This window comes from Episyrphus balteatus, chromosome 1, assembly GCF_945859705.1.
Source record: "Episyrphus balteatus chromosome 1, idEpiBalt1.1, whole genome shotgun sequence".
Lineage (NCBI taxonomy): Eukaryota > Metazoa > Arthropoda > Insecta > Diptera > Syrphidae > Episyrphus > Episyrphus balteatus.
The window spans coordinates 72,139,686-72,163,746 of NC_079134.1; the positions used below are offsets into that span (position 1 = coordinate 72,139,686).

At 36.3% G+C, this 24,061-nt stretch overlaps 4 protein-coding genes across 4 annotated transcripts; all 4 read left to right on the top strand.

Annotated features, from left to right (window-relative positions):
- Positions 1-817: 817 nt before the first annotated feature.
- On the top strand, positions 818-3,667 carry LOC129906582 (uncharacterized). The gene is made up of 3 exons (XM_055982398.1): positions 818-2,813; positions 2,922-3,094; positions 3,161-3,667. Exons 1-3 carry the CDS (start codon positions 818-820, stop codon positions 3,665-3,667), a joined length of 2,676 nt encoding a protein of 891 aa, XP_055838373.1.
- A 488-nt stretch (positions 3,668-4,155) lies between these two features.
- Positions 4,156-4,962, top strand: LOC129906593 (uncharacterized). Its single transcript, XM_055982407.1, has one exon. The coding sequence runs from the start codon at positions 4,156-4,158 to the stop codon at positions 4,960-4,962; it is 807 nt and encodes a 268-aa protein (XP_055838382.1).
- A 9,555-nt stretch (positions 4,963-14,517) lies between these two features.
- On the top strand, positions 14,518-18,218 carry LOC129907285 (uncharacterized). Its single transcript, XM_055983401.1, has one exon. It carries the CDS (start codon positions 14,635-14,637, stop codon positions 18,214-18,216), a length of 3,582 nt encoding a protein of 1,193 aa, XP_055839376.1. The 5' UTR covers positions 14,518-14,634; the 3' UTR covers positions 18,217-18,218.
- Positions 18,219-18,707: 489 nt separating this feature from the next.
- On the top strand, positions 18,708-19,568 carry LOC129906603 (uncharacterized). The gene has a single exon (XM_055982416.1). The coding sequence runs from the start codon at positions 18,708-18,710 to the stop codon at positions 19,566-19,568; it is 861 nt and encodes a 286-aa protein (XP_055838391.1).
- Positions 19,569-24,061: the final 4,493 nt, after the last annotated feature.

The following is a 24,061-nucleotide window of genomic DNA, read 5'->3' on the forward strand; positions in this document are numbered from 1 at the left end:
GAAGATATCGAAAATTTAGAAACGCGATTAGAAAGGTTAGAGGAAACGTGGAAAGATTTTTGTTTGAATCACAATGAATTCTTTCAATATTCCGAGGAAGAGGGATACGTTGATCCCGAAATCGATTTTGAAACCACGGAAAGGAAATATCTTGATGCTAAAAGTGCATTCATAAAAGCTATTAGCAAAAATTCTCCTCCACTTCCTCCACCTCCTCCTCCACCGCGTAAACAAGCCAATAGTGATTCTTCGGATGAACATTCCAAGCAACAAGCCGCCTTGTTGGAAACGTTTTTAAGCAATTCGTGTACGGTTTCAGCTGCGAAAAGCAGTGAAATTGAGTTGCCCAAATTTAAAATATCTCCTTTTGGTGGCGATTATCGCGAATGGCCAGAGTTTCGAGATATGTTCGTCGGGAGCATTGGCTGCAAAAAAAAACTCTCGGGTGCTCAGAAAATGCGTTATCTAAAATCGTTTTTGACTGATGAGGCCGCAAAACTTTTAAACGGAATTGAAATAACCGACTCTAATTACGAAGAGGCTTGGGATAAACTTGAAGGGCGCTATAATAAGCCGTTGTACATTATAAACGCGCATATAGAAAGTTTTATGAAGATGCCAACGGTGGTAGTTTCGGATAGTGGTCATTTGCGTCGGTTAGCAGATAAATCAGATGAAGTTATTCGTGGTTTGAAGGCTCTCAAATCTGAAAGCAGAGATCCTTGGCTGATTTAATAATAATAATAAACCAACAACGCGTTCGGGTAGTTCTTCGAACAGTATAAAAAGCTTTGCCGTTTCGAATTCCGTGTGTCCCATGTGCAAAGGAAACCATGTGCTACCAGATTGTTCTCAATTCCTTGCCCTGCCCATTACCTCTCGTCGTAGTTATGCTAGGGACCACAAACTCTGCTACAATTGCTTAGGAAGCAACCATTCTTCGTCGCGATGTCGTTCCAAAACTCGTTGCCCTCACTGTCGAATTCGTCATCATGTTCTTGTGCATTTGGATTCTCCGACACCAGCTGCTGAAACTAATAATCTTTCTTCAGAATCCCCCTCGACATCTCAAGGTTCCTCGTTGTCTATTGTTAGCAATCATGTTCAAAATGAAATTCGTCCCTCCGGTATTTTGCCCACAGTTGTTGTCCAGGTTGCAGATACTCTTGGTAACAAACACCTTTGTCGCGTTTTGCTCGATACAGGTTCCCAAGCTTCTTTTGTAACTGAAAGTTTGGTGAAAAGGTTACATCTTCGTCGTCGTCACGCTCGTCTTCCAATTTCCGGAATCTCTTCGCTAGAAGCTGGTGTTACGCAGGGTGCTGTGACCCTGAATCTTAAATCCTGTGTTGATTCAAATGAAATGGATGTTGAAGCCTTCATTTTGAATAAAATCACTTCTCATACTCCTCTAGTTCCTCTTGACTTTGATAAATCTTTGCTGTTGGGTGACTTGAAATTGGCCGATCCGAGTTTTGACATTCCAGGACCAATTGATATTTTGATAGGATCTGACAAGGCCTGGAATATTTTACGTGATGGTCGTCGCACTGACAAAAACGGGAACATTATTGCCCATAATACCATTTTTGGATGGGTTATAACAGGTAACGCTCCAACCAAGGAAACTGTGTCCTTGTTTGTAGGAACCATGCAGATGGTTTTAAGTCTTCTAAAAACATTTTGGGTAATCGAAGAACTTCCTCACAATATGTACTCGTTAGATTCTGGGGATTTTGCAGATTCTCATTTTTGTAAAACCTTCTATCGTGCGCCTGATGGCAAATATGTTGTGGAATTACCTTTGCGAGGACAGGATGTAAGTTTCAGTAACACTCTCCCTGGAGCATTGTCTCGGTTGTTTGCTATGGAACGTCGTTTTGCTCGTCAGGAAAAACTTCGTCTGGATTACTGCAGTTTTATGAAGACCTACCAGGAATTAGGACACATGGAGCGTATCCCAGAATCAGAGATTGAGCCTACTTCTGGGAACACCTTTTATTTGCCGCATCATGCTGTTGTGACAAACAAATTAAGGGTTGTGTTTGACGGGTCACATAAGGATGCAAGTGGTACGAGCTTGAATGAGATGCTGCATATAGGACCTCCACTCCAGCGTAATTTGATTAATGTCTGTTTGCGTTTTAGAATCCATCAATATGTTTTTTGTGCCGATATTGTTAAGATGTTTCGACAAATTTGGGTCGATAAAAAACATCGTGACTACCAACGTATTGTTTGGAGAGAAAACCCTAATGAACCCATTGGACACTATAGGTTGTGTACAGTCACCTACGGTACTTCACCTGCTCCATTTCTGTCGATGCGTGTCTTGAAACAACTTGGCTTAGATTACAAAGATCGATTCCCAATTGCTTCACATTCTATATTGCATGATTTTTATGTTGATGATATCATGACAGGCTCGGATTCGGTGTCAGGTATTTTAGAATTGAAAAAAGAGTTGATTGAGTTGCTATCCTGTGGCGGTTTGCAGTTAAGCAAATGGAGCTCAAATTGCTGGCCAGTTTTGCAGGGTTTAGATTGTGAACCAACGTTTTCTCTTGATTTGGATAGCGCTGAAAACTGTACAAAGGTCCTCGGATTAATTTGGAATCCTCACCGTGATATTTTTACCTTCAAAATTTCTCTCGAATCATCGTTTGCACCTACAAAGCGAATGCTGTTGTCAGAGATTGCTAAAGTCTTTGATCCCTTGGGTTTCCTGGCTCCTGTCACCATTTTATTTAAAATGCTGTTCCAGGAGTTATGGGTGCATGAAACGAAAATCGGATGGGATGATCCACTGCCAAGTGAAATAGCTGACAAATAGATTTCCTACCCAAAGGATTTGCCTTGCTTCGAAAAGGTGGAAATTTCGCGAAGGTTTACCTTAAATTCGAAAAAATTTGATTTAATAGGATTTTCCGATGCATCGCAGAAGGCATATTCAGCTGCTGTCTACATTCGCAGTGTATCTGAGAGAGGAGAGATCGAGGTTCAACTGGTTGCTGGTAAAACCCGCGTCGCCCCTGTAAAGCAGTTAACTATTCCTCGTCTTGAACTTTGTGGGGCCCTTCTGTTGACTCGGCTAGTAAAATTGGTTCGCTCTTCCTTAGATATTAAACCTACACAAACCTTTGTTTTTTGCGATTCTCAGATTGTGTTAGCGTGGCTTTCATCTCCTCCTCGTCGATGGAACACCTTTATTTCCAATCGTACCGCTGAGATTCTTGATGAGCTACCCCGTTCCGAATGGAACTATATTCGCTCTGAGCAAAATCCTGCTGATTGTGCATCGAGAGGGGTTGAACCTCGGAAATTGTTGCAGTTAGGTATCTGGTGGAAAGGTCCAGATTGGCTTTGCATGGAATTTGATTCTTGGCCAATTTCAGCTGTTAGTGAGGAGCTAGAAGAAGTGCCTGAAATGAGAAAGCAAACTGTTGTTGCCCATGTATTGTGTGTCCAAGAAGGACTTCTCGATAAACTAGGAAAACGAGTCTCTTCTTGGTTCAAAGTTCTTCGAATTGTAGCTGTCTTTGTTCGGCGGGCCAGGAATAATCATCTACCTCCAGAGGAACGTATAAGAGGTTTCTTTCGCTCCTCAGAGTTGCTTTACGCAAAACAGAAGTGTCTCTTATGGGCACAAGAAGAGTTTTCCGAGTAGATAAAATCTTTGAAAACCGGAAAATGCATCTCTAGTCGTTCTAAACTCTCGTCTTTGTCGCCGTTCCTTGATGATGTTGGGCTGCTTCGTGTCGGCGGCAGAATTTCTAATGCGGTTGATGTTTCCTACAGTTTAAAACACCCTATTATATTGCCTAAAGGTCATGCGGTTTCTCGACTAATTATTCAGGATGCTCACACTAAATTCCTTCACGCAGGTGTATCGGAGCTCTTTTCGTTGATACGGCAAGAGTTTTGGATTTTCGGGAGCAGAAACCATATACGAAAGGTTGTTCGAGAATGTTTGGGTTGTTTTCGACAACGTCAAGCTACATCGTCACAACTCATGGGAAACTTGCCTTCTTCTAGACTATCATATCTTTTGCATTCGATCGTACGGGCTGTGACTATGCTGGACCAATAACACTTCGACTCGCCAAAGGAAGAAATCCAAGGTTTGTGAAAGGTTACTTCGCATTGTTTGTTTGTATGGCGACAAAGGCATTGCATTTGGAAGTCGTCAGTGACCTGTCTACCGATGCGTTTTTAGCAGCTTTGAGAAGATTTGTAGCAAGAAGGGGAAAATGTAGCGTCATCTACTCGGATAATGGTACAAATTTCCAGGGAGCAGCGAGAACCTTGTGCGAATGGTACAACCTGGTACGATCCGAGGAACACAACCATAAAATTTCTTCAACATTGGCAGCTGATGGTATCAAATGGGAATTTATACCACCACATAGTCCTCATTTTGGGGGACTCTGGGAAGCGGGGGTAAAAAGTGTTAAACAGCACCTCCGGAGGGTATTAGGGAACAATGTTTTGACCTTTGAGGAGATTTCCACTTTACTTTCTCAAATTGAAGCATTATTAAATTCCAGGCCACTTTGTGCTATTTCCGATACAGATTTGAACCCATTAACACCATCTCATTTCCTTATAGGTAGACCATATACGGCTATACCGGAGCCCAGCTGCCTTGAGATACCACTAAATAGACTTGGAAGGTGGCAACTCATACAAAATATGATGCAAGGATTTTGGCGTCGATGGCACTATGAATACCTAACGTCACTTCAAGAGCGCGCTAAATGGCAAAAGAAGACCCCGAATTTTAAAGTTGGTGACCTAGTAGTTATAAAGGAGCCAAATATTCCACCATCCAGATGGGCGCTAGGACGAATTCTAGTCCTTCATCCCGGCGAGGACGATCTGGTGCGTGTTGTGTCTCTTCGCACCAAAAATGGAATATTCAAGCGACCAATAACGAAACTGGCTATTCTACCTTGTTCCTGAAATTACTTCAGGGGGGCCGGCGTGTTTAGAAATGCATTTTTTAATCATTATTAATTTTCATTATTAATACGTATATATTCATTTTTTACTTCATATGTAATTAGTTATTTTCATGTTTTAAAAAAATTCGCACAATTTGTTTAAATATTTACCTAATTGCCAAACAAGTCAAATAATACCCTATGTTTTGCTATTATCATAATTTAGATCTTAATCCCTTTTTGTTTGTTTCAACATTGCCTGATAAGAAGCTTAAGTACTTATAATTTTGTATGCATGTACATATGTATATGGCAATTGTTTAAGAAGATTTTCGCATGATCGATGCATTATTTGCATAAAATCGATCTCTCCTTCAAGCAACCACCATCCAGTACAGTCCACTTGTTTAAAGCTAAAGTTAAAAGCATTAGTCTTGATCGAATTAATTCTCAATAAATTAAATTGTTATAACGTTTTGAACATTTGTCTTTAATTTAATTTAACTTCATTTGGAGAATTTATTATTGCTGATCACATAATAAAGATAAAGAAATTGTAGATATGTATATTTTGAAAAATAAAATAATAATCAGAACAAATGAAAATCATTTGGTAGTTTACACGAACATTTGAGTCAATTAAGGTTAAGGGCTAAAAAAAACAGACTAAACTGCAGATTTGAAAGTTTATCTTCGATTCCAATAATTTTTGTAAAATATATGATTTTATAAAGGAGTCCTTCATGTTCATAATTTAAGTTCAAAATTATTTGTAACTTATTTTTAAAACAACTCAAAATTTTTAATTTTTCTTTGATTCATCTAAAATTTAAACGGTATTAATAAATAAAATGTTCAAATAAACTCAAAGAATTTGATTTTGCTTATAAAAATGTGATTACAGTTTTATTTAATCTCAAGTTCGAACCCTCACAACAATAAAACAGTTTGATGAATAAGTCTGAAACTTTGAAGATTAATTATTTCAGGTGTATTAAGCTTCAATATTTAATTTATATAAAATAGTTATAAAATAGCGGCATATTTTCGAAAAAAAAGTAAAAAGGCCTATTTTGTTAGCTTCTCTAATTTGATCTCAAATGTAAGAAATATTTCTACTAGCAAAGTAAACTAAATTTCTTTGTAGAGAATTAAATGGGGTATTTAAATGTATCTTTGACTTTTTTTAAAGTGATTCGTTGTTGAGGTATTGATAGCCAAAGTCAAGAGTATGGTTTTTGGTTTGATGACTGATCTTGCAGTCTAAGAACTCGTAGAATTTTGAAACAAAAAATCATGAAGCTAAATAAATAGCCTTTCTAAAAATAATAATCATTTTATCAGAAAAAAAATTCCCACTAAAAAAAAATGGAAAATAAAATATTTGGTACTAAAATTGTAAAACAAAAAGAATGTTCCTTTCACTTCACATGCTTTTTGCTTTGTCATGATACAATAATTTTTTACTGAGATACAGCTTATCGAAAATCACTAAAAAAAAATTACGAAACTTTTGTCTTCCTTTAATTTTTTGGGCTAGTGTATTTTACAGATATTCTGATGCACATTCTTCTGAATGTGTAACTCAAGGTATGGAACAAATAATTATGCCTTATGAAAAATGTCAAAAAACTTCGAAAAACCATATCTCGAAAACCTATCAATACGCTTGCATTTGTGCGATAAGCACTTACCTAGAAATAAAACAAAAATTGTTTAACACTATTTTTACTGTAATTACGTATTGATCGTAAAAAATTTACGAATTTTCTATTAAACTAGCAGTAATGTTCAAGGTATCTATCCTTAGTAAACTTTTATTGCCATTGATTTTAAATCTATTACAAATGATTTATAAAATTTTATTATCATGGAGTTCCTAATTACGACTGAATTTCGTTTTTACGGAATGTATAAGATACGAAATTAAATGCACTTATAATTAAGTTAATTCTTAGTTTTTTTATGGATTGTTGTAAAAGGCAAAAGTACTTACCTACTCCTTAAAAACAATTGTAAGATGAAGAATTAATACATTTTAAATAAATTTTGTTATTTTATACATAAATCAAGTTGGTAGAGCAAAAAAAAAAACAAATTCTCTATCCATTCTTAAGAAATAAAAAAAAACTTAAAAATAATAATAAAAGTTCTTTTAAAATTACATAAATAACTCGTTAAAATGGTTATTAGCTGCAAACCAAGTAGGTATGCCATTTAATTTCTTGTAAAACAAAGAATTTTTAGAAAAAAAGTTTAAAAATCGAGACGTTTTTTTAGACATTTTTTATACATAAACAAAAATTGAACTTTTTTAAAAATCCAAAAATTATATTTGGAAAAATTTCCTTATTTATCATATAAGAGATCCTAATTACCTACATGATTTTTTTTAGCAAAATAGAAAATAGTTAGAGCCATTTTTGAGAAACCCAACCTTTTCTATTGGTACGTATTTTCTAGTAAGTACCTACCGTTTATTTTGGCCCTAAAACAAATTCATTTTCCCTCTAAGGAATCACGAAAAACTCATAGTTAACAATTTTCAAGTAGGAAAATCGCTACAGATCGAGATAGAGGCAGACAGACAAAATTATTGCGAGACCCACTTTTTCGCTTTTTGTTATCTCGAGCTCGATTTTTTTAAATATTTGTTTTAAAAACGATTTTTACAACCCTGCTTTATTTTTTTTATTTCTTGCTTCCATTAAAAAAATAAAATTCACCTGTTCGAATGCAATTCAAATATTAACAAAAACATGAATAGAATACGCCAATTCATTCACTCTACTCTATCTAAGAACCTGCTTACCTACCTATCCATCTACCTACATTTTCACAGATTTAAGCGACCCATGCACATACACACCAGACACCACAGTTGTGTGCACACCGGAGCTAACACACTAATGTCTTGTCATTGGGCCGCCTTATGCCCGTCGTACACCTAGCGTTCAACGCACTCAACGCGAGTTTAACAAATTAATTATAAAAAAACGACGCCACTATACGTATACTTTTTAATTAATTCGTTTAGTAGCGATCTCCAACTGTCTAAAACTCTTTGTTTGAATATAATTGAAAGCACCATCAATTAGAATTTAAGGTTTTAAATTTGCGTTGAATGCGTTGAACGCTAGGTGTACGACGGGCATAACGGCTTACGCTTAATGTATAAGTTAAGGCAACATATCTAACTCCTATATGTATTAATATTAAGATAAATAGATATTATCCATTATGTAATTAAGCTATTCATATTATGTACTATTTAATTAACCTATTAATATTCTTAAGACAAAGAAAGTAAACAATCATAAATAAAAATTGTCATGCCATATCAAAAATCCACTTTAATTCACTTCGTATAAAGTATACCTAAACATAAAGATCAAAAACCAAATGTAAATAAAATATTCTTTGTCATAAATGCAACATAAGCATAAAATATAAATGTCAAGATCAAAAACTAAATGTAAATAAAATCTTTGTCTTTGTCATAAATGCAACATAAGCATAATAGATTTAATGTATCTTTTTCAACTTATAAACAAATCATACGCTTGCCTTCAGCATCCGAAAAATAACATTGTATTGAATTTCGATGCCGTCTGCATCCCTCATAAATTTAACTTCTTTTTAATGATGTACGATAAAATGAACTGTAAAAATGCTATGTCAGCTTTGTCAGCTAAATCAAAGAGATTGAATAAGAAAAAGATACAATTGTAATTAGGTTTAAGATTTTAAAGTTTAGTTCCAAATACACCACGAAACTGAAAACATCTAGTTGTTCTTATTTAAAAAAAGACCAAGATAACTTTATTGGCGCCGAACTTTTTTTTCTCTAAAAAGACTTTTCATAGAAAGTATAACAACTCATAAAGCTTCATAGAAGTGGAACTCTTAATAATATTATTATTAAATAATCACAAAAAAAAAAGTGAGACTTTAAGAAATAAAAGTAAATAAATCAAAAATCACAAAAAAAAGTGAGACTTTAAAAAAAAATATAAAAAAATAAATCAAAATTCACAAAAAAAAGTGAGACTTAAAAAAAAAAGGTAAACAAATAAATCAAAAATCACAAAAAAAAAGTGAGACTTTAAAAAAATAAATAAATAATTCAAAAATCACAAAAAAAAAGTGAGACTTTAAAAAAAAAATGTAAATAAAAATATCAAAATTCACAAAAAAAGGGAGACTTTAAAAACAAAAAAAAAAAAATTAATTTTGTATTTAAAAATTATTTTTTTTTTTAATTCACTCAGTTTGTTTATTTTTTTCAGTTACTTTCAGTAGCCTTTTTTATGAAATAAAAATTATTTTTTTATGAAAATAAACTGGGCTTTAATAAAAACCACAAAAAATTAATACTCATTAACGTGTTTTTTTGAATAAAATGATATGAAAGTGTAAAAAAAACTTAAAACACGAAGAAAATTGTGTTTGGTGCAAAATTGTGGAGAAACGGTTGTCCGCAGAAAAAAAGTTTTGAGACAAACTAAAACTGTAATAAATTCTTGATTGGTTGTAAAAAAAATCTTTCCAATTAAAAAGCTCTCAAATCAATTCACTGCTTATAGCCAACCCATTGTTGAAGAATATAAGGATATCGAAATTAATGATCGAGGACAATGCGATATAGGTCTGGATGTGGTTAAGACCGTACCCGAATTTAGTGGGTTTTCACAAAAATATTGTAATGTTTTATTCCGGGTTCACAATAAAACTTATTTAATTTCCACTTATATTTCCGTTCAAATAAGAACACACTTTATTTCAACTCAATTTACTTTTATTATTCGCTCAAACAAACACACTTTTAAATCACTTTATTTACTACTAACAATTCGCAACACTTTATTTCACTTTGTACTGTACTCTTTCACTTTCAAGATTAAACTGTATCCGGTCGGTGTCTACGCTGCCCTTTTATACCGGAATCTCGAGAACGTCCTCGAAGGCTCTCGTCCCTGCCTCTCGAACCTTCCTTTCCAGGAAGGGCAATTCATACTTCCAGTCTAGTGGGATATTTTGAGATGTGTTCAGTGGGATATTTTGAGATGTGTTCAGTGGGATATTTTGAGATGTGTTCAGTGGGATATTTTCTTAATTACTAAAGGTCCGTTCACATTTCTACCTTTGCAGTAGTAGGTAGTGTGTTCAGACTTTTATCTTAAAAGTAGTTCAGTAATTCATCGTTACATTGCCCCCCTCTTAGGGTTGTTCGTCCCGAACAACTCCATTGCTTCTTTCACCATTATAACGATGTAAACGGTCACAATGAACTACCTTTAGTTTGCCTCTTACCCCTCTTTGTATACGGTAAACCACGTCGTTAATTCTGGTTATTACTGTGTAAGGGCCTTCCCAGTTTTGTTGTAGCTTCGGTGATAGTCCCTTTTGTCGGTGGGGATTGTAAAACCACACAAGTTCTCCTTCTTTAAACCCTGTTGCTGTCGCTCGTGCGTCATATCTTGTTTTCATCCTGTCACTAGACGCTTTTATATTTGTCCTTGTCCGTTGGTGAATGTCAGCCAGTGTTCCTTTCAGGTTATCTACGTACTCATCCATTTCATGTGGCTCGTTTGGAACACTTCCAAATTTTATCTCACTTGGCAGGCGTATTGTTGAGCCAAATAGGACTTCCGATGGTGTATGTCCAGTAGAACTATGTGTTGCACTTCTATAAGCCATCAAGAATAATGGAATATGTCGGTCCCAGTCTCGTTGATTATTATTGACTACTTTTGACAGGTGTTCCTTAAGTGTCCTGTTAAATCGCTCAACCATCCCATCAGATTGTGCATGAAGCGGTGTTGTTCGCGTCTTCTTGATGCCAAGGAGTGAGCAAACCTCTTGAAAGATCTTAGATTCGAAGTTCCTTCCTTGGTCGGAATGAAGTTCCATGGGTACTCCGAACCTGCTCACCCAGTGAAAGACAATCTTATCCACAACAGTTTTGGTTTCCTGGTTTGGAATGGCAAATGCCTCAGGCCATTTGCTGAAGTAGTCCATCACTACAAGGATGTATCGATTTCCGTTGTTGGTTTCGGGAAAAGGACCTGCTACGTCTATTGCAATTCTCTCAAAAGGTGCACCCACATTGTACTGTTGCATCTTGCTTTGGATTTTTCTAGCTGGTCCTTTGCTAGCGGTACAAGTATCACATTTTCGGCACCACTTTTCAACGTCTTCTCTCATACGTAACCAGTAGAATTGCTGTAGTAGCTTTTCCAGCGTCTTCTCTCGGAGAACATCATTTACCTTTGACTGAGGTACGACTAGCTGCATTACATAGGATTTACCATCTGCGGATTCCCACTTACGCCTGAGTAGCCCTTCTTGCACATGAAGTGAGTCCCATTGTGCCCAATATGCTTTTAGAGCGGGGCTTCGGTCGCTGAGTTCTTCATTACTCCAGCCGCAAATGGGATCATTGATACGTCTGAAGTATCTCGATCCATCTTGCTACTTGACCCTCTGGATTTTTGAAGTTCAAAAGCCAATTTAGTGCACCATGATCTGTGCGAAGAAGGAACTTCTGTCCATAGATGTACTTATGGAAGTGCTTTGTTGCCAATACTAGAGCTAGAAGTTCCCTTCTGGTCACGCAATAGTTTCTTTCTTGTTTCGAGAGTACCTTGCTGAAACAGGCAACGACCTTTTCTTCTCCGTCATGAACTTGCGATAAAACAGCACCAACTCCAACATTACTTGCATCTGCGTCAATGATGAATTGTTTGCCTGGAGTCGGATAGGCCAGCACAGGAGCTTCACATAACCGCAGCTTCAGTTCCTGAAAGCTTTTCTCACACTCACCTGACCATTTAAAGGGTTTACCCTTCTCCGTAAGTTTCCGATTCTCGCAAAATCCTTCACAAATCGTCGATAGTACGTTGCCAGACCGAGGAAACTCCGAAGTTGATGCTTTTCCTGAGGGGTTGGCCAGTTCTTCACAGTGTCAACTTTTTCAGGATCAGTCTTCACTCCTTGGGATGAGATGATATGCCCCAAATATTTAACCTCGGTCTTGAAAAGTGCACATTTCTTTGGATTCAACTTAAGATGTGCTTCTCGTAGCCTTTGGAATTCAGCCTTTAGGTTTTCACAATGGTCATCAAATGTTTTCCCGTAAACTATGACATCATCCAAATAGACTAGGCAAGATTTCCAGGTTAATCCATTTAAAACGCACTACATTAAGCACTCAAAAGTAGCTGGGGCATTGCATAGCCCAAACGGCATGACATTAAAACTGCCACAGACCATTTCCTGTGGAGAAGGCCGTCTTCTCCCGATCTTCTGGATGGATTTCTACCTGCCAGTAGCCACTCTTCAAAACCAAAGTCGAAAACCATTGTGCTCCTTCCATTGCATCTAGAGTATCGCTGATTCTTGGCAGAGGGTAGCTGTCTTTCTTCGTCACATCATTCAGCCTGCGGTAGTCGACACAAAATCGAGTGCTTCCATCCTTCTCTTTGACGAGAACTACCGGTGATGCCCAAGGGCTTTTGGAATTTTCGATTAGCCCGTCTTTCTTCATTGTTGTTATCATTTCTTCAACTTCACCTTGTTTGGCCAAGGGGAGACGTCTTGCTGGTTGACGAATCGGCCTAGCATCTCCTGTATCGATTCGATGCTGCACCAGTTGTGTCCGGCCGTATTGCCCGCTGGGTGAAGAGAAGATATCAGCATATTCATGAAGAAGACTTCCCGCAACATTAAGCTGATGTTGACTCAGGTTGTCTGATTTGAGAATTTGTTTCTTTAGTTTCTCCGAGTTCATAGTCATCTGTGTATCCACCTAGTTGATCTTAGTTATTGCGGCCACAGATTCACATTGTCCAACAACTTCTCCTTTCTTAAGCTTGATTGGGTACGGTTTGATGTTAAGTATCCGTACAGGTACCATGTTGTTCTTTGGTGCCACAAGAGTCTTCCCGATGATGATGTTTTGGGAACTTTGTTCAACTTCTGGCTCAACCATGAGGTATCGATGGCTTCCAATATTCCCCTTTAGTTTCGTCCACACAAAAACTTCTGAAGAAGGAGGCAGGCACATGTCTTCTTTGATGACAGTTCTAATTGTTGTTGAGTTTTCGTTGCCAAAGACCATTGGAATCTCTACGTTTCTGTATTTCAGGACTTGATAACCGATATCCAAGATGATTCCATGCTCCTTCATGAAGTCGATTCCAATGATGCACTCATCACATATATCTGCCACCAAAAACACATGGGAAAACTTTAGTTCTGCCAAACGGATCTGTTGACGTCAGTTTTATTAAATTCAAATAATTTGTATTCAAAATTCAAATAATGCTTACAAATGTAAAGCATACTTTTAGGCATTTTGTTCTTTACGTAATGCTAATTAAGTTACCATATGTTTTTAATGAAGTTGAGTAATCTGTAAACTCTCTATTTTTGTTATTCATCTCTCCGCAAACTAAGTTTGTGTATTCACCACCGTGATAGTCGCTTTGACTTAGCTAAGTTATTATTTTAATTGCTTTTGTAAGTTAGTTCTTAATTTATATTTGAAGAATAAAGACATTTATTAAATAATAGTTCAAAAGGTAAAAAACAGGTTATTGTGTTTTTTTATTTCTCTTGGTACTGCAAAGATTTTATATTACAGCTTATTATTATTTGACCCTGGGATTTATATTGGAATCCCCCCAACATTTTTTTGGTCCTTCGAGCCGGATGCTGATTTATGGACAGCAATTAATTTTGTGAACCCAACTCATATCCCTTTGAGTTATTTTTTTTGGACAAAATTGAATTGTGCGAATCTTGATCATTGGAATCTTTTGGACTCTTGTGAGAAAGACTTTTTATGCAAATTGTGCACTCCTATTGGAAATCCTATATCCCTTTACCCAAGGTAGGTGCTGTGCATTAAAATTAGGTGATTATTTTACACATTTATTTGGTATATAATTATAATTATATAAAATAATTATTTTTGACGTGATTAATATAATTTTATTAGTTTATCCATTTTATTGGTTTATTAATTTTATTGGCTTATGCAAATTAAATTAAAGACATTTTATTTAAAAACTTATTTAATGAAAAATTTGATTAAAGTGATATAAAATATTTTCATGTGGGTATATTTGATACAGTTTTTGATCGAAAGGTTTGAGTACAGTTTCCCTACGGTTTCTTTTTAGTCTCGTGATAAAGTACAGTTCCCCTACGGTTTATTATTAATCTCGTGATATAGTACAGTTTTCTTACGGTGTTTTTTAAATCCTTTTAAGGGTTATCTAATCTTTATTTGAATTGATTTTCTGGAATTTTCTTGGTGAACAACAATTTATTTTTTGAGATAATTTTCGGTTCTTCTATTTTAAAAGAATTTTTTTGGTTTTTTAAAGTAAAATTTGTTCAGAAATTTAATTATTTCTATTTGTTTTGGAAGATTATTGCAATTTGTGCACCTTTTTTCTTCGTTTGAGAAAAAATTAATTTTCTTTTTTTATCGTTTTTTTTTTGAAAATGGCTGCATCTAAAGATTTTTTTCTGAGCGTTAAGCAAATTAACGAAACAATTGAAAGTTTTCGTGATGTACCAAATAAAGATACTATGACTTGTGGTATGTTCAAGGTTTGGAAAAAAGAATTCGAGGATTTATGGGATAACTTTCGCACAGTGTATGCAATATGTTTAAATAATGAGGATAAAAGCAAAATACAATTCAGTATCACTAAATTATTTCAGTACAGTAGGTAGTATTATAGATAAAATTGAGATGGGTACAAGTAGTAAAAATAAGGAAACCGAAATTAAAGAAGATTTAAAACATTCTCAAATATCTGAGTCCACTAAACAAGATTTTGGAATTAAAGTTCCACCTTGCGACGTTGAATGTTTTGAGGGTGATTACAAATCTTGGCCTACATTTCGTGACATGTTCACATCTATTTATGCAAACCATCCCCGTTTAAGTGATGTAGAAAAACTATACCATCTACGCTTAAAAACCAAAAAGGAAGCTCATGATATTGTCGACAAATTTTCACTCACTGCAGATAATTTTACTCTTGCGTGGGAAGCTTTAAAATCCCAGTATGAAAATAAAAGGATCTTAATTAATACTCAACTTAAAATACTTTTTTCAATTCCATCGATTACTATTGAAAGTGGATCTGCCTTAAGAAAATTACATAGAACCGTGCGCGATTGCTTAGGGATTCTTTCAAGTCTTAGCGTTAAGACTGAAAATTGGGATCCGATTTTAGTTTTTCTTGTTTCGCAAAAGATACCTGAAAATACTTTGTTCCTTTTTGAACAAAGTTTGAAAACAGAAACAGAAGTTCCAACCTGGCAATCCTTGGAGGATTTTCTCGCTTCCAGATATAAAATTCTTGAATCTGTGGAAGAAGTAACGCAATGCTCCCGTAAGAAGGCTAATCACATTTCAAATTCAAATTCCAATTTTAAGAAAGTTAACTCATTTCATTCCGCAGAAAAGAGTTTTTGTTGTAAAATATGCAACAGTAATCATCCCTTGCGTTTATGTAAGAAATTTTCAGACATGGATGTCACATCTCGACGTAAGCTAGCTCAATCCCAAAAGTACTGCTACAACTGTCTTGCGCTCACACATTCGGTATACGAATGTAAAAGTAAAGTGTCCTGTGACAAATGTGGTAAACGACACCATAGTTTACTGCACTTTACTTCACAAAAACCCACCCCTCCCGATACAAGATCTTATTGGCAACCCAACACTTCTTTAAGTACCATTCCCATACAGTCCACTTCTATTACTCAGCAACAACCATCCATTAGTTCAGGAAAAGATGTTTCATCTGATTCTTCAACTCTTCAAAGTTTTCTGGTAAACCAGAAAAGGAATATTTTGTTAGCAACAGCTTTGGTTAAAATTACTGCTCATAACCAAACATTTCTCCTGAGAGCTTTGATCGACCCTGGTTCTGAAGCTACATACATTTTGCAATCTGTAGTGAACCGATTTAAGCTTTTCACCCGTTCAACCAATGCGTCTATTTGTGGCATTGGAGAAGTTCAAAGTGAATTTTCAACGAGTATGTGTCCTCTCACTCTCGAATCTCGCATCAACCCTGATGTACACATTCCCATTGCAGCTGTTGTTTTGAAAAAGCTGACAGGTAATTTGCCATCGCAGACTGTTGACGCATCAAACTTGGTTGAGCTCAAAAGATTGCGATTGGCAGATCCTAATTTTGATAAACCCGCTTCTATAGATATGTTGATAGGAGCAGATATTTACCCTCTTATTTTATGTGAAGGTATAAAGAGAGAAAAAGACCTTTCTCCAATTGCACAAAATACGGTTTTTGGGTGGATTATTTCAGGCCCATGTAATGAAAACCCAAACAAAACAACCCTTAATACATTTTTTATTAGACTTTTGCTTCTAAAACAAGTTCAAAGGTTTTGGGAACTCGAAGAGGTTCCATATGTCAAACCCTTATCTGATGAAGATAAATTTTGTGAAAAATTGTATGTGGATACCACAACTCGAAATAGAGATGGTCGTTATATAGTGAAACTTCCATTCAAGCCCAACTTTAACGTTTTAGATTTGGGTCTTTCCAGAAATAGTGCAGTTTCTCAGTATCTGCGACAAGAGAAACGTCTTCTTAACGATATGTGTCTGAAAGAAGAATACAACAAAGTTCTAAAGGAATATGTTTCGTTAAAACACATGTCCTTTGTGCCACCATGTAGTTTGAACCTTTCCAGTCCGCACTTTTACCTACCGCATCACGCTGTGGTAAAACCAGATAGCGCTTCGACAAAGGTAAGAGTTGTGTTCAATGCAAGTGCATCTACACACAAAGAAATAAGTCTTAACGACATTCTTTACAGTGGCCCTGCTTTGCAAAACGATTTGCAAACTATTTTGTTAAGATGGCGATTATATCCATATGTTTTCAATAGCGATATTGAAAAGATGTATCGCCAAATATATGTTCACCCGAGTCATCGAAAATTCCAAAGGATTATCTGTCGATCTTTTGAGTCAGAATCAGATTTGGCTGATTTTGAAATCAACCGAGTTACTTTTGGAGTTAACTGTGCTCCATACTTAGCAATCCGAACGTTGCACCAGCTTGCTTTGGACGAAGAAAATAAATATCCCTTAGCAAAAGAAGTGGTGCTTTCGGATTTTTACGTTGATGATGTTTTCTCTGGAGGTTTCAGTCTGGATCTAGTCTTCAAGATTCAGGAAGAATTGAAAGCACTTCTTTTGACTGGCGGATTTAGTTTGAAGAAATGGACCGCTAACCACCCTCGCTTGTTGGAAAACATCCCTAGGGGGGATGTTTTAGATCAACACTTTCTTATGTTCGAAGAGTCTTCACATTCGAAAGTTCTGGGCGTTGGGTGGAATGCGAGGGAAGATTCATTTTATATTCGTTGTGAACTATTTCCTCTACCAGATTCTGTTATGACAAAACGTGAATTGTTTTCAAATATTTCAAAAATATATGACCCTATCGGTTGGCTAGCACCAACAACAATTTTATTAAAAATATTGATGCAAGATGTCTGGAAAGACAAAACAGAGTGGGATGGGCCCATAAAACCCAATCGTGTAGAAACTTGGAAAGAATTTGTGAAATCTTTTCCAATTATAAAAGATATTAAAATCCAAAGATGGATTAATTATACCCCAGATATGTGTGTAGAAATACACGGCTTTTGTGACGCATCTCTCAGTGCGTACGCTGCCACCGTTTACTCAAGGATTTCAGATTCATCTGGAAACGTTTTTAGTTACCTTCTTACCTCAAAAACGAAAGTAGCTCCCCTGAAAGCTATTTCGATACCTCGACTAGAGCTTTGTGGAGCTCTTTTGCTAACCAAGTTAGTAAACGCTGTACAAAGCAGTCTACGCCTTAAAAACTGTCCTGTCTACCTTTGGACGGACTCGATGATTGTACTTTATTGGCTTCGTGACTGTCCATCTCGGCTTGAAACCTTTGTCCGAAACCGGGTGTCTAAAGTACAAACTGAAAGTCCTCCAGGTAGCCTTTGGAAACATGTTCCTTCAGAACAAAATCCAGCTGACGTAGCTTCTCGAGGTGTTATGCCTCAAAACTTAATAAATAATACCCAATGGTGGCACGGTCCAAGTTGGTTAAAGTTTTCAAAGGAAACTTGGCCAGTAACAAAAATTCAAGAGGGCTCCGATTGGAATCTTGAAATAAAACAAATAAAAAGCTTCGTGTGCATCAAAATTTCAGTCATGATATTTTGAAAAGATTTTCGTGTTATGCTCGCGCTGTAAAAGTAATAGCCTATTGCTTTAGATTTATCAATCTCGCTTCTCCCAAAAGAAAAAGGTTCTATCCCTATAGATACTTTTCTAAAAATTTAAGAAATCATGAAATAGTTTTTGTTAAAACCCGCCTAGTTATACTAGCACAACGCCTCTATTTTAGTGAAGAGTTCAAAGCTCTTTATAACTCAAAACCATTGAGTAAAAATAGTTCAATTTTGACTCTTAACCCTTCCCTAGACTCTGACTTTATAATTAGAGTAAACGGTCGTTTAACAAATGCAAATTTGAGTTATAACGAAAAATTCCCCATTATTTTGCCATATGCATGTCCATTATCAAAATTGTTGGTTGGATTTGTCCATAAAATTTCCTTACATGGAGGGAACCAGCAAGTTTTATACTTAATGCGAAAAGAGTTTTGGATACCAAAATTAAAAAACTTAATAAAATTCTGTGTAAATCGTTGCATGGTTTGTGTTTTGCACAAAAAGGATCTTCAAACCCAGTTGATGGGAACACTCCCACCAGAAAGGGTAAACTATTCGTTTCCGTTCACCCACGTAGGTTTGGATTTCGCTGGCCCCTTTGAACTAAAGGTTCAGAAGGGTCGGTTCTATCAAGCTATAAAAGGTTATGCTTGTCTCTTTATTTGCCTCTGTACAAAAGCTGTACATTTAGAAGCAGTTGGAAGTCTCTCCACTGACTCGTTTTTGGCAGCTCTCGATAGATTTGTAGGACGAAGGGGTGTGCCCCAACAACTATTTTCCGATAATGGTACTAATTTCGTCGCTGCTAATAAAGTCCTCACTAATGAGCTTCGAAAGGCTTTGGCAGACTCAACCTCGGAAGCTGAAAAAACGTACTTGCCTAGGAATTTGAAATGGAACTTTATCCCACCAGGTTCTCCTCATATGGGTGGCCTTTGGGAGGCCGGAACAAAGTCCTTTAAAACTCATTTTAAGAAAGTTGTTGGAAACTCCAAGCTAACTTTTGAAGAGTTCTCTACATTGCTCGTCAAAATTGAGTCTTGTATGAATTCCCGCCCTATTTCTCCAATAAGTGAAAATCCTTTCGAATCTTTACCCTTAACACCAGGTCATTTCTTAAAAGGTTCACCTTTGCTTTCCTTACCTGAAAGACAAATTGGTGAAAGTACCACCCTAAAGAGTTGGCAAAGAGTTCAACAAATTTTACACTCCTTTTCTAAGCGATGGAAGGAAGAATATTTAACTGATCTTCAGCGAAGAACAAAGTGGAAATTTCCTAAACGTAATGTTGAAATTGGAGACATTGGGGTTGTTCGCAATGAAAATTTGCCACCCACTTAATGGCGTCTTGGAAAAGTTGTGGCTGTTCACCCAGGGAACGATGGAAAGGTACGCGTTGTAACACTTAAAACTCAACAAGGAGATATTCTACGACCAGTAGTGAAATTGTGTCTTTTGCCCACCGATCAAGAATTGTTTTAGGTCTATCATGCAATACAAAGAAAAAAGAATAATATATAATTATTGATATTTATTAAGTTTTTGAGATTTCATATTTTTTATAAATACTTTTATATTGCTGAATGCACAGCACCTTATGAATTTTAACCTTATAAATATTAAGCTTATCAATTTTAATCTTATAAATTTAAACCTTTTAAATTTTTATTTTACAAATTTAAATCTTATGAATTTAAACCTTATGAATTTAAACCTTTAAATTAACTTATTTAAATTGAATTTAAACATTCCTATTAACATGTCTGAGTGAGTAAGGGCACTCTTTAAACAACCCTCGACGTTGGATTTACTAACTTTATTTTTTTTCCTGGGTAGCGAATCGAGGCGCTTCCATAACAAAATACCTCCACCGATGGACTTACTATCAGCATTTCGGATACATGGATTTACTCTTTGCATTTCTGCAAAGGGAGGCCGGAATGTTGACGTCAGTTTTATTAAATTCAAATAATTTGTATTCAAATTCAAATAATGCTTACAAATGTAAAGCATACTTTTAGGCATTTTGTTCTTTACGTAACGCTAATTAAGTTACCATATGTTTTTAATGAAAGGTGTGTTTTTTATTACCACCGGTCTTAACTGGTTATAAAAAACGCCTCGGGGCTTAGCGAGAAAAATTGGCAGCACTGCATACTAAATGTTTGGGGTTTCTTGTTTGTTTTTGAAAAAAAAAAAGTTAAATAAATATTTAAAATAATAATTGTCATTCCAAACATCAGTTTTGATGTTTTTAAACAAATTCTAAACAACTTACGAACAAGTTAATTTGGTAGCACAGATTTAAATCTGTTGAAAAAGTTAAGCCCAGAGAATTCTCCGGGCTAAACAACTAAGCCCAAGGGGCTAAAGTGTTGTTCCATTTAACATGTAAATTGCTTAGCCCCGACTGCGTTTTTTTTGTCCAGTTAAGACCGGTGGTAATAAAAAACACACCTGAAGTTGAGTAATCTGTAAACTCTCTATTTTTGTTATTCACCTCTCCGCAAACTAAGTTTGTGTATTCACCACCGTGATAGTCGCTTTGACTTAGCTAAGTTATTATTTTAATTGCTTTTGTAAGTTAGTTCTTAATTTATATTTGAAGAATAAAGACATTTATTAAATAATAATTCAAAAGGTAAAAAACTGGTTATTGTGTTTTTTTATTTCTCTTGGTACTGCAAAGATTTTATATTACAGCTTATTATTATTTGACCCTGGGATTTATATTGGAATCCCCCCAACAGGATCTCAAGACGAACTTCTCCGTACACTCTTGCTGCTTCTCCTGTGGCGGTCTTCAGACGGTAGCTGTTGGTGTTATGTAGCCATGTCATCTTTACCAAGTGTCTTCGTACAATAGAGGCGGTGGCACCGGTGTCAATTGTAGCCACGTGTTGTTTGCTGTTTATGATTGCATCCACTGTCAGACTTTTGTTGTTTCGTTTAGTCTGTGAGACTTGAATTATGGTTCTTTGGCCATCGATACCAGAAACCAGTTTCTGCCCCTCGAAGTTGGTTCTTACTCGTTTCGAATGGGAATCAAGCTGAGGATGAGTGTTAGTTATATCGCTTAGCTGTTGTTGGGCAATATTCCTGTTTCCACAGTGTGTGCAAGCAGTTCTTTTTGGTGGCAATCTGCACTGCCGCTGGAGATGTCCTGTCTTGTTACAGTTCCAGCATCGAGCAGCTCCGTCTCGTTGGTTTCTTTGGAATGCGAGTTTTTGACAAGAGCATTCCTCGACTGTAACTTCTCTTACCCGATGAACGCCTTGAGAAGCCTGTTCTGCTGCTTCCATAGTTAGTGAGAACGCTAATGCTTCAGGAAGGGAACGTTTTCCAGCTGTTCGTATAGCTCGCTGAAGATTTATGTCAGATACAGCACGAACAAAGGCTTCTGTCGCAAACTGATTGATAATGTCGTCTCCTGCTGTCGGATATGCCAGATGAGCTAACCTTTCAATATCAGCTTGGAGTTGTTGCAGAATTTCTCCTCTTTTCTGGACTCTTGTATTGAGTTGGACGCGGAAGACCTCCTGCATATGGCCATCTCCAAAGCGTTTTTCAATAACCTGGACAAGAGCGTTAAAGTTACCATTCTTTTCTGGTGGTAAAGTTTGTAACAACTCAGCAGCAGGACCTCTAAGAGCAAGAGTCAGCGCTATACATTTGTCTTCGTCATCCCAGCCATTTGTTGTGGCAGCTGCCTCAAACTGTTTCTTGTAGAGCGACCAAGAACTTTGTCCATCAAAGGTTGGTGGATGCATTTCTTTCTTCTTTAAATACTCACCAGAACTTTCTCGCACCTTAATTTTTCGAACCTTGTCCAACTCTTTAGCAATGTCTTGGAATTTCTCTTCGAACTTTGTGTCCATTGCCAACAGCTTTTCTTTGTTTTCTTCGACACGCTCGTCAAGAGCAGTGTTCTTCTTCTCGAAATCAGCAAGCTTTACCTCTTAAATATTCTTTTGTTCTTCTAGAAGGTTCTTTTGCTCATCACGATGTTCTTCTAGATGTTTCTCCATTTTTTCGAGAAGATTCTGTTGTTCACTCTTTGTTCTCAATTTGTTCAAGAAGATTTTTCTGTTCATCCTTCTGTTCATTACGTTGTTCTTCCAATTTGGCAAGGAGAACAGCCACCATGGCCGACATATCGGAACTAGTACTTACTTGTTTTTCTGTCATTTCAACTTCGAATTGAAATGTATCCAAATTTTCGTTCTTCTGGGTTAAATAATCCTGCAGACGAATAATGAGGTCATTTTTCGATCCTCGCTTAGTTAATTCCGCTTTAAGCTCAGTCAAACTTAACTGATTTAATGTTTTACCCATTTTAACTTTTTGAAACGCGAGCACTTTTACTTATTTCAAAATGTTTTACACTTTGTTTATTGTTAAAACACACGCGCACTTTTTATTTTATTCGCGAAATTATCTGATTCGCACAAATAAATAAGTTTTATTCCACTTTTCTGACACCAATGTAATGTTTTATTCCGGGTTCACAATAAAACTTATTTAATTTCCACTCATATTTCCGTTCAAATAAGAACACACTTTATTTCAACTCAATTAACTTTTATTATTCGCTCAAACAAATACACTTTTAAATCTTTTTATTTACTACATTGTACTTTGTACTGTACTCTTTCGCTTTCAAGATTAAACTGTCTCCGGTCCGTGTCTACGCTGCCCTTTTATACCGGAATTTCGAGATTCGAGAATGTCTTCGAAGGTTCTCGTCTTTGCTTCTCGAAACTTCCTTTCCAGGAGGGGCGCTTCATACTTCCAGTCTAGAGGGATATTATGGGATGTGTTCAGAGGGTAGTTTCTTAATTACTTAAGGTCCGTTCATATTTCTACCTTTGCAATAGTAGGTAGTTTGTTCAGACTTTTATCTTAAAAGTAGTTCTGTAATTCATTGTTACAATATGTTTATAATATAGGTATCTTTTGATTTTCTGAAAAAAAATTGTGGGGGGGGGTAAACACCCAAACATAAACAAAAAATACCAAGACTGGAAACTCGGCGGTCAACTGACGACGTTTGCCTACAAGCTGCGAGGTGTGTTGAATGTCGTACAACCTATCGTTTTATTCGTGTCCGATGTGTGGTGAATGTCGTGAATCTATAAATGTGTGCGTGTTAACGTCATTTACCAACATGGTGGCTTTCACATATATTCAAGCAAACAGGTCCGACCTCTGTCCGAACCCGCTCCGCCTCAGGCGGAGCTGAGTCCGACTTCGGCTCAGAAACGGGTCCGAAGGCGGCTCAAATTAGTATGGAAATTATAATCACCACCGAGCCGATTTTATATTTATTGGTTTTTTCACCACGATTTCTCCTTCGACTTTGTGTTCATACACAAAAAGTTGCAAGTGTGTGAGTGCAACTCCGTTTTGCTCGGTCGGAGGTCGGAGTGTCTTTTCTGAACTCCGTTTTCTTGCTTGAAGGGAGATCATTGTATATATATTTCTATAGTACTATCAATCAAAGAAAATACTTTAAAGATTAAATTTAAATTTTCTGCATAGGGTTCAAATATAAGATAAACTAGCGATCCGAGCGGTGACGACGCAAAACAGAAAATTCTACTTCATAAGAGTACCATTGTATATATATTTATATATATAGAAATATATATACAATGAGAGTACTATAGGAATATATATACAATGTCAGATAGCTCAATCAAGTTCATACACAAACCAAAATCATGATTATATTCAAAACACAAACCCGTTTGTGAGGGCATCTACTGTTTTAATAGCCCCGTTCCATTCATAGAGGAAGGAATACCTAGAGAGCCGACTCGTACCCCCCTTGC